The following is a 15,928-nucleotide window of genomic DNA, read 5'->3' as shown; positions in this document are numbered from 1 at the left end:
GGGACCTTTGTTCTAAATTTCACTGTTGCTGTAATTTATGCCTTCCAAGTAGAGCAATTCGTGCCCCAGAACCATTGATTGTTGTAGAGCATCTGTAGTTGCTTTTATACTAGGCGTGTGGTGTTTTATGAAGCATTTCTTTAAAATCTGCATCATGTGAACTGGCTTACGATGGAAAAAAACCCTGAAATAGTTTGTGAAACAATCCACACCGTGAGCAGCTGGCACCCTGACAAGTCCATGTACCCCACGGCCCTTTTCTAAGGTGCAGGCCTCTTTCAGCTCAGCTTGCAAGGCCAGGCCCCTGCCGTTCCCTTCTCTAGCAAGGGAGGGAAGGGGTCGGGGGAAGCAGTGCTTAGAGAGGTCCCTTCTTTCTCACTATGGCAGGCCCCAGAGAAGCGCTGAAGTAAGGTGGTTCTCTGTCCCAGGGGCTGCCTAGGAGCAGAGGAGAAGGGGTGACTGCCATTGCCAAACTCCTAGGGGGCTGAGGTCCCTTCGCCCCCCCCCCCCCAAGTTGATGGGCATTGCTATTCAAATGGGGGGGTGCGCTGTGTCTTGTGATCAGTTTGTGGTGTGGGGCTTACCTGGCACCCCTGCTTAGCTTTCTTCTTCTACACATCTTTAAAGTTACAAAACTGAGGGCATTCCAGTGAAACCACTCGTGTTTTTACATCCATTTGAATGTTCTTAATAAACCTAGACACACAAACATTGACAGCTACCACGAGTAATGACAACCATTTTGCATTCCTGTTGTTCTCTTGTGTTCTGCTGCCAGAGGGCATAGAATCAAAGCCAGGGATGCTAGTGCAGGCACAACTGCATGACCACTGACCCCTTCAGCACGAAAGGTGTGCAGCCTTAGCTGCTGCCAGATGTGGTAAAGCAGAGCACCACTCCGGCAATAGCCAAGGCACACCAAGCAGTTCCCTTCCCCACCCTGGCATGCCACCCATCATTTGAGGCCCTTATTTGTGTGCCCTCCAAAGGAGGCACAAAGGGTGACAACACAAGAATGGACCTTCTCTGTGGCAACTCCCTGTTTCTAGAGTGCTCTCTCCAGGGAGACACACATGGTGCCATCACTAGAGTCTTTAGGTGCTAGTGAAAAACATTCTTATTCATCCAGACCTTATCTTTTAGTGGGGTGGGATAGAAGTGGATCTGAGATGATAGATAGATAGATAGATAGATAGATAGATAGATAGATAGATAGATAGATAGATAGATAGATAGATAGAGATCTGAGTCGTCAATGGTGACTGGGGTGGTGCTCATCTCGCTTCAGGCCGAGGGACCTGGCATTTGTCTGCAGACAGCTTTCCAGATCATGTGGCCAGCATGACTAAACCGCTTCCGGCACAACGGGACACCGTGACAGAAACCAGAGCGCACAGAAATGCCATTTATTTTTTGTAAGTTGCTTTTGAGTGCGGGAGAGTGGCAAATAAATAAACAGAATAAATAATCAGTCTTTCCCAATACCAGTCACTCCAGCTTGCCCCACCCTCTGGCACCAGCAAGTACAGCGCTAACACCTGCAGCAGGGATGTTTTCAGGGGCACAGCCGTAGGCATGAAGGCTGAAGATGGTCATCATGTGCACACATGGATGTCAGGGCAACCAGAGTACTTGATGTCACAGGATGAGAGTGTGACAGGGAGCTAGTTTGGCATGATCCTGCTCTCTGATCATGCACTGTCTCAAGAAGTGAGGAATACTTCATGCCAGCTGTTGCCCCATCTATCCCCTCAGCAAACCGAGGCACTGCCAAGTGGGAGCATTTAGGAGCTCCCAGTTCAAACTCCAGTTTAGTCATGCTATCAAACAAACAAAGCCTGGGTAAGGGGCTTGTTCAAAGAGCTTCATGCACGTTAGCGGGTAATCCTTACAACAGCCTGAAAGGCAAGTTGGTTAACATCCCCATATTGCAAATAGAGGGTTCAGTGTGTAACTTGCCTCAGGCCACCCAGAGTATTCACTGCTGAGGTGGGATTTGTACCAGGAACATTTTCATTTGTAACTCAGTCACAGAATCATAGAATTGTAGAGTTGGAAGGGACCCTGAGGGCCATCTAGACCAACCCTCTGCAGTACAGGAATCTTTTGCCCAATGTGGGACTCAAACCCTGAGATTAAGAGTCTCATGCTCTACTGACTGAGCTATCCCAGGTTAAGTCTATTAGCTACTACATGACACCAGTGCAAATGGATTTCAACAAGTCACTATTACCAAGCTTCAAATTCCCACCTGTTTAATGGGGATCAAGAGCAAAACTTTTAATTCTATGCATGTGTACTGAGAATTAAGCCACACTGAACTTAGTGGCACTTACTTCTGAGCTAACATACACACGGTTTGGGCTGAAATGCTGATGGAAGCATGTTCCATTGAAATCAGTGAGACTTGCTTGCAAATAAATCTAACAATAGTGCTGAAAGGCAACATGGCTAATTTGGGGCAGTCTAGCACATTTGGTTTTATGAACTCTCTATGCTTAAATTACTTTTCAGCAACACTGTAATGAGAAATTAATGTTCAAGGGAATGCATTGGTGATTTGCCACTCTGACAGTAGCTGGGAGACTGGCTGTTGATGTTTTACTTGAACAAAACTCAAATTTGAAACAAAAAAATGAGATAAAAAGATTCTCTTTTATGAGAATTGTCTTACAGCCAATTTTATTAATGTGGATCAATATTTTTCCCTTTTGTCATACATTATATAAACCCAACACAAAAGCTCTTTGCTATGTACAAAGCTCTTTGCTATAGTTGCAAAGGCAGCCCAGGGCAGCGGCTCAAACTGCAGCCCTAAAACTTGGCAACTCTAAGAACCATCCTCTGTCAATCTCTAGCCACAATCCTTCATTCCATGAAGGGAATAATAACAGGAACAGGTTCTCCACAGCAAACAATGTCACTTTCCTTTTCCACAGTGACACAAAACTATTTTTGGAATGACTGCCGTGCACTGTGATTAAAAGAGGGTGCCCAGGCAAAGCATACGCACTGCTGAGGCACTGCTCTTTTATCCTTTCTAGAAGCAAGCACAAAGCACTCTGGTTTCTCAAGTAATATTTCCATAGGAAAGAAGTCCACATTTCCACTTGGGAAAGCTGGCACAATAATGCAAGTCCTGTGATCCCAAAGTCAAAATGCCCAACCGGCAGGTCCAGGAGATACCAGCCCAGCCGATCGTCAGCACTGGCCACTGCTTCTGCCTCAGCATGTCAGGAGTCCTTCCTTTGCAGCCAGCCGCTGCCGATGGATCTTGTCCTGCTGCAGCTCCTCGTGGTTTGGGTGCCAGAGCTTCAAGATGATCCTTTCAATATTGAGGGCATAGACTGTGTGTGCAGGAACCACTTCTCGGTGGACCTACAGGTTACATATGAGGAAATGTTGTTAGCAACATATTCTCAACGTAAAAGGCCTAAAATGTCCAACTGGAACCAATTGTGTGTTTCTTATTCTTAGTGCTTCATACACTACATAATCCCCAGTCCAAGGGACAAAGAGTGTTTGATGCATGTGCCAATTAATTTTTCAAGATATACACCCTTCTTTTAGGGAAGGGCAGAATGTGTGCTCTGCACACAGAAGGTCCCGGGTTCAGTCCCCAGCATCTACAGTTAGGGCTGCGAGGGGCCCCTATCAGAAATCCTGGACTTCTGCTGTCAGTCACTGTAGACAGCACTGAGTTAGATGGAACGATAGTCTGACTCAGAATAGGGCGGCTTCCTATGTTCCTAGCATACAGTTTGGGAATTACTGTACCAAGAACGTTAAGGTGAATATGACCACATGTTACACAACATGCACAGCTAAAAAGTGAGTTGTTGCCCTGTCCGATAATGTTTGCGATTCATAGAAAGATGGCTTGATAAGCGTATGTAAGATCAGAAGTACATAGAGTGGGGACTGGGCCTGTTTGCCTAAATTTTGGGAGCTTCAGTAGGAAATTAAATTTAGTTCGCTGGAAAATCTAAAACAGTTGCTGGGTTAACAGCTAGATACAACCTGGAAGTTTATGTAGTGCATATGCACTTATACAGAAAAGAGCATTTCCTTCCTACAGTCCCAAGGTTACTTCTGTTGGGGTTTTGCCAGAAAACACTCTCTCCAAGCCAAGCCAACGAGCAGAATAAGGAAGTTACCTGCAGAGCTTCGAAGAGGTCATACATGTTGACTGGTGGCAGAGTGGCTGGAGAGGTGTCCCCAGAACATGCTAGGAGTAGGGCTGCTTGCTGCTCAGCATCATCAGGAGGTGGGTGTGAAGCAAGGTTTTGACCAGGAGGGGGAGCTAAGCATGTGGGAGGGCTAGAAAAAGAGAAATAGGGAGGGGAAAAGGAATGAATGAAAAACACTAGTTTCGTATTCTAAAGTTCTGTCCTGCACCACATTAAAATAGGTACTTTCTTACCACTCAGTTAAGTTGTTGTAAGCAATAACACTATTCTTCAGATAAGGCTGTGGGTTCACATTGCTTCCAAAGGCATACTTGAAGTGACCATCTCTGAGACGGTAGGCCTTTCTCCTTGATATTATAGATGCAAGGATATCCTTAAGATGCTTCTGCAGAGATAGAACTCATATTTACTGCTCATGATGAGTACCAAGAACAACTTCCAGTTCCCGTCCTGTGATTATTACATTGTAAATACTGCACGACACCCAGGCCTGAAACCAGAACACCCACTGGTCAGGCTGCAGAGCTTTATGCCCTGCACTGTCAAGTCTGCCAAAGAAATTGGAGACTAAATTGTTACCCAGAAGCAACCCAGGGAATCAGCGCATCTCATTAGCATAGCCACACATCAGCCTGATCCAAATCTACACAACTTATCTCCTAAGAAGATGACCCTGGCAGACTTAGTGTCAGGACCCCCACTCTAAGCAGCAACAGGGACTCTGACTCATAACTGAAATGAGGAGGGATGGCCAGAGTTATTGGACTGGCGGCACTGGAACTAGAGTTGCTGGAAATTTACATAAGCCCTTTAGATTAAGGGCTCTTAGGAACTTTTGCTAATTCATGTTTGCCATGTTCCACTATAAAGGCAGGGAGGAGCAGAAGAAATAGTGGCCCCAAAGTTAACATCAAAAGCAGATAATAGACTAGGGGAGACGTATCCCCATCTTTACTTCCCCAACTTCACTCCCTCACAATCTGTTACCCACACTCCTTTATCCTCCAGCCCAGCTCGCTTCCAGAGGTGCCTGAAGCAAAGAGAATGGGAACCTCAGGTGGAGAAGGGTTCAATTACCCTCACCCACAGTCTGATGCAGGATGCAAGCCCCTTCATTCTGTTTTATATTTGAATGGGGTAGGCATGTGAGAAACAAGCATAAGGTCCTGAATTCTGCAGACACTTTTTGCAAAGCACAGGCCTCATGCTCACATAGGGGCTGCCTCTTCTCTGTATTCATACTGAATCATCAGAGAAAAGCAGAAGGCAAGCCACTCCCTGTACTTGTGAGTGTGGTAGAGCCTGGTTGATCTTTGGATCATGGCCAATGCACATATGTACAACTAAGAGCTTAAAAGAGAGAGAGAGAGAGAGAGAGAGAGAGAGAGAGAGAGAGAGAGAGAAAGCAAAAAGGTTGAGATGCTTAGAAATCCAAGGCAGGGAGTCAGATTTTCATCAGAACCAGATATGGCTTTGTTTTCTTTCATTCAGCACTTAAGCCAGTATTAAATGCTTTATAAAGTCCAAGTTTGTATGCCAGCAGAGTTACAGAAAAAGCTCAGCCTGCCTTACTCATACTCTGAGAAATAACACCAAAAGTGCTATCATATATGCTTGCAAAGGCTGGTTTTGTTTTGTTTTGTGGGTATCTGTTTTGCTTATTTCTATAGTGATAGCTGGTTTTAATTCCATACCATACACAAAATAAGATGTTTTCTGCCTGCAGCAAAACCAGGACCACATTTGTCCTTCTGTGTTATCTCACCTCCACAGCATAGACAACAACTGTCACTGCCTCTTCAGTGACATTATCCAGTCCGTGCTCATAAGCAGTGACAATCATCCTTCCCTCCAGCTGGCCCCAAGTGGGAAGCATCATTGTATGTGAACAGAGCTTCAGATCATCATCTTCTTGGGGGTCCTTGGCCACAAACTGCTGAGCTCCAGATAATGGATTCTGAGGCTGGAATCGGTGCTGTTAAGTATAACAATACATTTCAGTTCTCTAAGCTAAAACACTGAGCGAGATTAAATAATGCTCCATTTGGACACATAACCTGCCACTTTCTTAAGACTTCAGAGAGATAAGAGAAATTAAGCACATTATTTCATCATAGCAGCCCCCTAAACTGCAATCCTATACATGAAGAAAGCCCTACAGAGTTCAACAGTAGACACTCTGGGATAAGTGCATATAGGATTGAACTCTTAAGGATATAGATCACATCTGCAACTCCACAGAAATACACAAAAACAGTGTGGTATCCAACTTCTTACTGGGCATTTCACAATTATTCCTACCCAATTTATTTATGTATGCATTCTTACCATGTTTTTGCAATTTTATCACTAGCATGTATGTTTATACAGTCATACCTCATGTTACGTCTGCTTCATGTTACGTTCTTTCAGGTTATGTCCCACGGCGACCCGGAAGTACTGGAAAGGGTTACTTCTGGGTTTTGCCACTTGCAGATGAGCAAAATGACGTCATGTGCATGCGCAGAAGTGACGAACGCAACCCGCGCATGCGCAGACGTGCTGCTGCGGGTTGCACTCTTTTCATGTTGCGAACGGGCCTCCGGAACAGATCCCGTTCGCAACCAGAGGTACTACCGTACATGAGTTTAGTCTATTCAGCTATTCAGTCTATTGTGTAACTAATTCTCAAAACAATCTTCTTCTGTCTAAGCCTCTTTTATATATTTGCACATTAAATAAACTTCTTAGTTGCAAGTTGTGAAAGACAGGAGGCCTCTTGAGCATTTTTTCCCATTTATTTGAGTATAAGATAGAACTCTACCTATTTTAACCATATGGATAGTTATGCTGATTTTATTAATGTAAGCAATTTGTAGGCTACTTTTTGTTTTTTAAAAAGGAATTAATAAAACAAAAAATATTGTAATGTTTCTACTTTTGAATTGAACATCATTCCCTTCACATAGCCGCCATAGTTGAGAGCACATTCTTTGCACCAAAAGCAGAGAATATTGTTTCTCATTAATCTCACTTGCACTTTTGAGAGTCCCTATCTTCATGCTTGTGGAGAAGAGATTGATAATATTAAAACTGTATCAGAAGACACCTCAAAAACCGGAAGGGGCAAAGCATGACTTGGCATGTTGGAAGGTGCGTCCTTCATACCCATACATCTTTAGAACTGCTGCTAATAATGACATCTACTGGCTCCCTAAGCTATTCTGCTCTTCTCCTTCCCTTTTCCTCCTCCATCCAAGCTCATGCAAAAGCCTTTGAAATTACGTTATGCAAATCTGCCTGTCCTTTAAGGTTGGCTGTTGCATTTCTCTTGTGTGTGCCACTGATGGCCTTCTGAGGGCTTCTGCTGTAGCGGCACCTCATATGTAGAGCTCCCTGCCCCAAGAGGTTATCTTCCCCTTTTATTTGTGTTCTGCCAGCAACTGAAAACTTTCCTTTAAAAACAAGCTTTTATTTATTTTATTTCATACAATTTATACATCACTTGATTGTAAAATCATCTCAAAATGGTTTACAAAAAAGATAAATCAATAAGAAAAGTTAACAACAATTATTTAAGACTTTCCTAAACTTTTAAAATAACAATATACTAAAAACAGATTAAAACTCATATCAATTTTCTAAGCATCTGGATAGGATTATCTAAAAAAAATGTTTTAGCAAGTACCCAAAAGAGTACAGTGAAAGCACCTGCCTGATACCAGGGAGTTCCAGAGAGCAGGTGCTGCCACACTAAAAGACAAATGCAGAATGGTTATTAAGTGGCACCTATACCGGGGCCTGTTCCACTTTTGATTTTATTGCTACTCAACTGTATCAGTTGCTGGCGCTGCTCTTTTGGTGTTTGCTTTCAGCTGCTGTTTCTGGCTTCATCATTTGTATTCTAATAGTTGGGTAATGGTTGCTTTTGTGTTTGCATTTCATTTGTATGCCACTTTGAGCAACTCCTTTGTGAATGGCAAAAAGTGGGGTATTCATATTTTAAAAAATAATTTCTAAGAAATCTGCCAAGTTACTGTTGGCCAAAATTCCAGTCCCAGGTCGAGTTATTCCCTTTGCTCTCCCAACATCATTATCTGAAACATTTCCACACTGCTAAACCACCTCAGTGGCTACCTCTGGTGGAGGTGTGGAAATGCACAGCGTAGTGATGCGCCTGGTGAACTGTACTAAAGGTTTTGGAGAGTGTGTCGGGAACTTGAGCTGGGGCTGCTATTTATGATAGCAGCTCTGCATTTTTTATCATGTTGGTTTCCAACATCTAGGCTTAGTTTTCCTCTTTCTAATGCATGTAATAATGGACAAACTTACATCAAACTTCTGCCGAACGGAGGAAAACTTTTTCTTCCCCTTGGGCTTCCCTGGTTTTGTTGCAGAACCTCCTGTCCATGGCAAAGAGCCAGCACCCTCTGGAAATGGAAAAGAAGAAAACAGTAAGTCTTAGATTTGGCAAGGATCTAAACCTCCATTGCACCCTGTCCAATTTAAATATCCTGGTCATCACCGTCTATCACAAGTGCCAGAGGTTGCTTATGCTCTACTCCAGCAACCTCAGCTTCCCAAACCACAGTTTCCACTTTTCTGGGCTGAGCTATTTTCTGCTACTCACACCCAGCATCAAACTCATGTCTCTGAACCACAGTCAATATATTTTATAGTGTACTCTCTGGAGCAAAAGGACTCCTTTTTATTATATGTTTATACATTACTTACATCAGTGGGGCACTTCAACTGGTTGAGATGCTGAAGAATGGCATACTTTAAAACAACACTTTGCAGCATAAAGTTTGAAGTCCATCACAAAGTTTGGCAAAATGAGGAACACAGCTGGGTTACCCTGATGAGAGTGCAACTGCTAGAAAGCTGGAATGAGGAGAACCAGGGGAAGCACAAGACCACCAGGGCTGCCTTAAGCACCATATTGTGGCAAAAACTCCATGGACATGGAAGAGCAATGATTACACAGAGATAGAACATGAATCTCAGTTGATAAATAAGAGTGTGCTGCTTTAGAGCATAACAAAAGCATTTTTGAAGAGAGATAAAAATAGACCCCCTTGACTTAGGATAATCTGTCGTGAGTCAAAGAAGAGCAAATTGTCATCTTCTCTTGCAAGCTCCAAACTGTATTTTAATCACTTTCGCAATAGGTCTTCTACCTTACTCCCTGAAGGACTTCTGGAGAATGTTCTGTGTGTGGCAGCTCACAAATCTACCCAATTAGACAGAATCAAGGCAAGTCTTATTTCCCAACACATTCGGGATCAGACTTGTACTTCTGAAACAGAATTCTGAAGTATGCAACAACAGCAGCAAGAATACTCATTGCGAAGTATTGGAAGACACAAGAGCTACCCACTCTGGAAGAATGGCAGATGAAGGTGATGGACTACATGGAATTGGCAGAAATGACTGGCAGAATCCGTGACCAGGGAGAAGTCGGTGGAAGAAGATTGGAAGAAATTTAAAGATTATCTGCAGAAACACTGCAAAATTAAGGAAAGTTAAAGTGATGCTGGATGGAAAATAAGTGGTATTGGTTAAAAGTTTTTTAAAGTGTATGCAAGTATAGATTGTTAATACTTAGAAATATATATTTACAATAGGTGATGATGCAGGGTTATGAAAAATGACAGAGGGTAAGGATTTGCTGAAAGGACTTTTTAAATGGGAATACAAAAGGGGAGGTGTGAGGGGGTCAAAGAACCAAGGTGATGAGATAAAGGAGGATTGAAGGATGGAATTAATTTTAAATTTTAAACTTTTTATGTTTGTTTTTCTTTATATGTATATCTAATCATTCTTTTCCTTTTATGTTTCTTTTTATTTTTTAAATTGTTAGTTGTGTGAACTGTACTTTATAATTCTATGTGTATTTTAAAAATCTTAATAAATATTATTTTTAAAAAATGAAACAGAATCCTGAAAAACATTTAACACTGCAGTCTCAAGCACACTTTCAAGTAAATGTGCTTATGAGTGCGTTGCTTCCACTATCCTGACTTTACTGTGTGAGATATGCTCAATATAAGATTTATTTAATCTTAAGACAAGCAAAATATGGGCATTTCAACCTGTTCCTACAAACTAGGTATGCTGCTCAGACCTATTAGTCCCACTGTACAGGGTTATGATGAAGCTGGCAGACTGCTCACATTTAGCTCAAAGAGAAATCAACCCAGATGGTTTGCACTTTTCATGTGTGGGGCTGATGAGAGGATGAAAGTCTCCAGTTTCTTCTGCGGGCTTTTAAGCCTGAGTCATGGAAAGGGAGGAGGAGGAGGATAAAGAGATTTGGTGAGCAGAATACCTACATCCCCAGGTGAGGAGGCCTGAGAGAAAGGCAGGAAAAAGTACAGGTACCCAAAGATCTGAGGGTATGATCACAGTGCAATGATCACAGTTGCAATCGTGGGTAGAGGGGGAACTGTTGGCCTTCCAACCAGTCAATCAAGTTTGATATCACCTTTGCCTATTTGCAGATATTTATGGTGAGGCAGCCTAAGGAAGCATTCTAGGAATAGCTACAACTGTCCTATTTAAAAGAGAAGACTCCCTGGAAAAGACCCTGATGTTGGGAAAGATTGAGGGCACAAGGAGAAGGGGACGACAGAGGTTAAGATGGTTGGACAGTGTTCTCGAAGCTACAAACATGAGTCTGACCAAACTGCGGGAGGCAGTGGAGGACAGAGGTGCCTGGCGTGCTCTGGCCCATGGGGTCACGAAGAGTCGGACACGACTAAATGACTAAACAACAACAACGTCCTATTTAAAAAACCACAGAGAGAAAATGAATGCTGCTTCTGTGTGCTTCATTCCAACTCCCGTGCCAAGGCTTAATATGAAAACTTCAGGGTCCCTCCTCTATTCATATGTGCCCCACTTTCCTGGGTCTATTCATTCTGCAGTACACATCTGCAACTGAAGTTACTTATCAATAGCATCCTTAAGATCCCTGCCAATGTCATTTACAATAATGAAAGATATATATATTTCCAGGTTTCAAAGAAAGCTATTTTGGGAAGGAAGCAGCTCTATTTGTTTCTGAGAAGTACCGTATTGGCTCGAATACAAGCAGCACCTGAATATAAACCGCACCTTTAAAACCATACTAAACCATACTAACCATACTAACCATACTAAAATGAATATTAGAATTGCTGCTGAAGTAAACACACTACAGCTCTTTCTCCTAAAGTCCAGGTGCATGAGCGTTTTTACAGTCGACTTACCAGGTGCAGAAACCAAGATCTGGCATCGTGTGAGAATAGCCAACAGGAAGTCATTGTGAGAATGGACTGCCAAAAGAAAAGAAGTCCACATAAAGAGGTCAGCAAGCCATCTTACAAGAAAACATTGCACTTGCTTCAGCATCATATAGTGGCATTGAAGATGCCCCTTGAGTCTACACAGCAAGTACAGAACTAGATACAGAACTAGAGGTGCTTGAGCAATGCCTGATGCAATCTCAGAAACCAAAGGGGTGGCTAAACATTGTCTTCATTGATCATGGTGCCATTTCAGTGCCCTATAGTTCAACCCACCCCATGGCCTGCTCATAGCCGAATCATGTCATTACTGTACAGTATTGCAGCTAACCCCCAAGTTCAGCATGAGATTCATGGAAGCCACATAGAGCAACTCGCATATAGTTTTCTTACCATTGTCTTGTGTGAGGAGCCTCCGCGCTTCTAGGTCAAACTCTTCTTTGCTGATCTTTTGCTTAAACCACAGCTTCAAATTAGCCCAATATCTGTGAAATATATAAATAATGTACCCTCAATCCTAGCCTTCGCTTCTCAACAATCTACTCTTTCCCCCTTCAACCCTTTAGGAGAGACTATCATGCAGTTTCATACATGAGAGCAGTGGTGGCCAAACTTGGCCCTCCAGCTGTTTGGGGACTACAATTCCCTTCATCCCTGGCCACTGGTCTTGTTAGCTAGGGATGATGGGAGTTGTAGTCCAAAAACAGCTGGAGGGCCAAGTTTGGCCACCACTGCATTGGAGGAACCTCAGGGGTTATCTAGTCCAAAGACGAGCAGAACTTCAATCAGAGTTAATAAATTTAAGGAACAATTTGACCATCAGGACTCTCTGTTGAATATCAGAGCCTGGAAACAGAACATAGCACTATGGAAAATTATGTAACTGCAATACTCAATCTGAAAATAATAAAGTCGAATTTTACACCTCAAGTTCCTGGCTCCAGCATAATCCCACGTGTACTAATTACACAATTCAAAGAAAGCAGCTGGAAATTGCCATGGAAGTGATTCAGTTTATGCTGGGTTTTTTCAATGCTTCCCCTGGGGTAATTAAAAATTGTGCTCTTTGCAATTAAACCATGGTTATATTAAGGGCTTTCTTTCTTTTTTAAGAAAAAGAGGTACTGGAACTTGTTTGCCATTTTTTCGGGGGAGGACGTCTCTTCTTCGCCTGCTTGCCCCACCGCCATGGGAGAAAAATAAAACAAGTAAGTGGTCTTTCAACAACTGGTCTACATTACAAGCCATAGCTGACTTTGTCACAACTGCCTCTCCCCCACCCCACCGTCATGTACTGCCCCCCTAATAAATAATAATTCTGGGCATTTCAATTCAGTGAAGGGCTGGTAGATCTCTGCCCTAGTAATTCTTGTCTGTTTTGTTTTAAATATATATTAAGCTGCAACAAGAAAATCTGTCTACAGACAAATGCCAGCAGGAAGATCAAGGCAATTAACCAACAACCAGTTTAAATTGGCATTAAACAATATTAGCTGAAACACAAAATATTACATAAAGAAGCTTACAAATGTTACATTGGGCATCACAGAATTACCTATTACTGAAAGTAGAAACTAACTTCACCTTTCCCACCTACCCCTTTCCCCTATATACCATGTGTTCTTTGAAATATTGAGGCAACTCAAACAAACTTATCCCAGGGCTTCAGGGCCGGTCCAATACAATTATTTATAATTTTATTTTCAGCTTTTACAAGTATTTTGACAAGAAAAACCGAATCTTTACAAATTTAATTTACTTCCCCCTCGACTTCCCTTCCCTCCTTTCTGAGGTTATTTATTTCATATATTTTTATTACTGCATATCCAATTAAAATATATTTACAAATTTTTCCTTATCTTCCCCTTAATTGTCTCTTACTGCACGTTTCTATATCAGTCCCACTAATGTTTTAATTTGTTTACAGTGTGTCTTCAAATAGCTCAATAAATTTCCCCATTCTATTTTAAAAAGAAGAGTGATCCTTGAGCTTTGGGCACCCGAGGTGAACTACAAAATGCTCCTCTGTAGATGCAGCCATTTCTGCCACTGTGGCAGTGGGCAATGCATTCCTTGGAGGCCACATCTGCTACCCTTGCGGATCCTGCCACCCAAGGTGGTCACCTCACCTTGCCTCATGGGTGGGCCGGCCCTGCAAGGTTTATATTCTCTCCAGAACAGGGCACTGTGCTCTTATTTAGATATTCCTATTCTATTAGACAAGCCTACCCAGATGTTTAGGGATGCGGGTGGCGCTGTGGGTTAAACCAATGAGTCTACGGCTTGCTGATCTGAAGGTCGGTGGTTCGAATCCCCGCAACAGGGTGAGCTCCCGTTGCTCTGTCCCTGCTCCTGCCAACCTAGCAGTTCGAAAGCACGTCAAAGTGCAAGTAGATAAATAGGTACCACTCCAGCGGGAAGGTGAACGGCGTTTCCGTGCGCTGCTCTGGTTCGCCAGAAGCGGCTTAGTCCTGCTGGCCACATGACCCAGAAGCTGTACGCCGGCTCCTTCGGCCAATAAAGCAAGATGAGCACTGCAACCCCAGAATCATCTACGACTGGACCTAATGGTCAGGGGTCCCTTCACCTTTACCTTTACCCAGATGTTTAGAAAGTTTGTGTGAGTTTCACAGTCTATTCCATTTTGGTTCTCTGCCCCCCTCTCTCTCTGGGCGTGTTTTTAATTAGGGTTGTAAAAAAAAGTAAGTGCTGATTTTTATTGTTTTCATCTTTTTTTGTTAAACCACCTTGAGAGGTCCCTCCACGTGCACCTGCTTGCCCACTTCAGCTGGTGGAATCGGCACGACGGCAGGGGCCCATAAGACCCATTCCCCATGTGTGGGACCCCGATTGCGGAGTGTGGCGGCGACCCTTCGGAACTCCCTGCCTCTGGAGACCGAGCGGGCTGCGCTCTTCGGCACCTGCTCAACACACACCTGTCTACAGGGCAAGTTTAGAAATGCTGAAGTGCATTTTGATCCATTCTGCTGGCATTTTCACTTTTAAGTAAGTCGGGTTGTGAATTTCCCTCGATTTCATTCTCTTTTCCCTAGACCGCGGGGAGGTTCGGTCTGTTTGCTTTTCGTACGCTGGAGCGGTATATAAATGTTATGAAATAAATAAAAGGAGAACATAAAACGAAGGACCGCCGCTCTTTCCGCTCGACGCCACTTTGATGTCCGCAGCAGCGAAGGGAAACGTTTCTGGAGCGAGAGAGATTCGGGCGCCGGAACAAAGAAATGAGAATGCGGCGGCGGGGGGGGCGCGGAAGGACTCGGGCAGTAGCCGCCCGTCCACCCAGCCCCCCACCTATTTGTGAGCCGCCCCGGCAACGCCCGCCCCGCGGGTGCGAGGCACAAATCGAGGCCGGCGCTCGGGCACGGCCTACTAGGCCCCTCGCGCAGGGCGCGGCGGCTAAGCGGCCGGAGGGGCCGAGAGACAGAAGGTGAAAGGGCCCCGCTCCTCACTCACTGCTTCACGTTCTCGCCCAAAGCCTCGCTCAGGTTCTTCTTGGCCGCCTCCAGCTCGCTCACGTAGGTCGCCATGGCTCCGGGCGCCGCCCGCCCGCCCGCCCGCTCCTTTTGGGCCGGCCGGCCCCGGCGCGCCAACCTCAGAGACGTTCCTGGACGGATTCCTTTTGCTTTTTGGTTTCGCAGCTCCCGGCCGTAATTCCTCCGCTCCTCTCGCGCGCCCAGAGTGACTTACTGCCTCTGACTCGTATAGAATCAGAGAATCGTAGAGTTGGGAGGGAGCCGAGGGTCATCTAGTCCAACCCCCGGCGATGCAGGGATCTCAGCTCAAGCCTCCATATATGCTTAAGGAACCTCCAAATGAGGAGAGTTCCCCACCTTCCGAGGAGGTGGCTGGAGTCATAAAGTGGAGGTGCTGAGGAAAACCTAAACGAGGGTTCGGGGCTGCTGTTCTTGGATGTGGCCATCTCAATTAACCGGAATATGTTCTTAAGTCACAGCTGCTAATAGGTCGAAGGGCAAAATTCAGGTCATATTGCAGACAGCCAAGTGGCCACGAAGTAATTTTATCTAGCAACTGGCAGACAGCTTTTAATCAAAATGTGGCAGAAAACATTCCCACTCCAAAGAAACATCTTTATGATTTTTAAGAGATAAGAAAGAGTAGACACTTCAATGTCACATTGCTCTTTGTGATGTGCCAAGCCCCAAGCGGCCCAAATGCGTGTGCGCCATAGGCAAAAAGCTCCTTTAGGTGGTGCCAACAATTCCCCACAACCTGAGCACCTGGCAAAACACATTTCCAGCCCCTGAAGCAGATTAGTTGTTGTTGTTGTTGTTTAGTCATTTAGTTGTGTCCGACACTTTGTGACCCCCTGGACCAGAGCACGCCAGGCACTTCTGTCTTCCACTGCCTCCCGCAGCTTGGTCAAACTCATGCTGGTAGCTTCGAAAACACTGTCCAACCATCTCGTCCTCCGTCGTCCCCTTCTCCTTGTGC

General features: G+C 44.2%; 1 protein-coding gene across 1 annotated transcript; it reads right to left on the bottom strand.

Annotated features, from left to right (window-relative positions):
- Window positions 1-2,238: 2,238 nt before the first annotated feature.
- On the bottom strand, window positions 2,239-15,218 carry TADA1 (transcriptional adaptor 1). Its single transcript, XM_081195600.1, has 8 exons — window positions 14,930-15,218; window positions 11,852-11,943; window positions 11,423-11,488; window positions 8,502-8,599; window positions 5,956-6,165; window positions 4,424-4,575; window positions 4,158-4,320; window positions 2,239-3,378 (listed from the first exon to the last, which is right to left on the bottom strand). Exons 1-8 carry the CDS (start codon window positions 15,001-15,003, stop codon window positions 3,226-3,228), a joined length of 1,008 nt encoding a protein of 335 aa, XP_081051726.1. The 5' UTR covers window positions 15,004-15,218; the 3' UTR covers window positions 2,239-3,225.
- Between the last annotated feature and the right edge of the window lie 710 nt (window positions 15,219-15,928).

The sequence above is a fragment of the Podarcis bocagei genome (genome assembly GCF_964188305.1).
Source record: "Podarcis bocagei genome assembly, chromosome: 5".
Taxonomy (NCBI): domain Eukaryota; kingdom Metazoa; phylum Chordata; class Lepidosauria; order Squamata; family Lacertidae; genus Podarcis; species Podarcis bocagei.
This window is presented reverse-complemented; position numbering and strand designations above follow the sequence as displayed.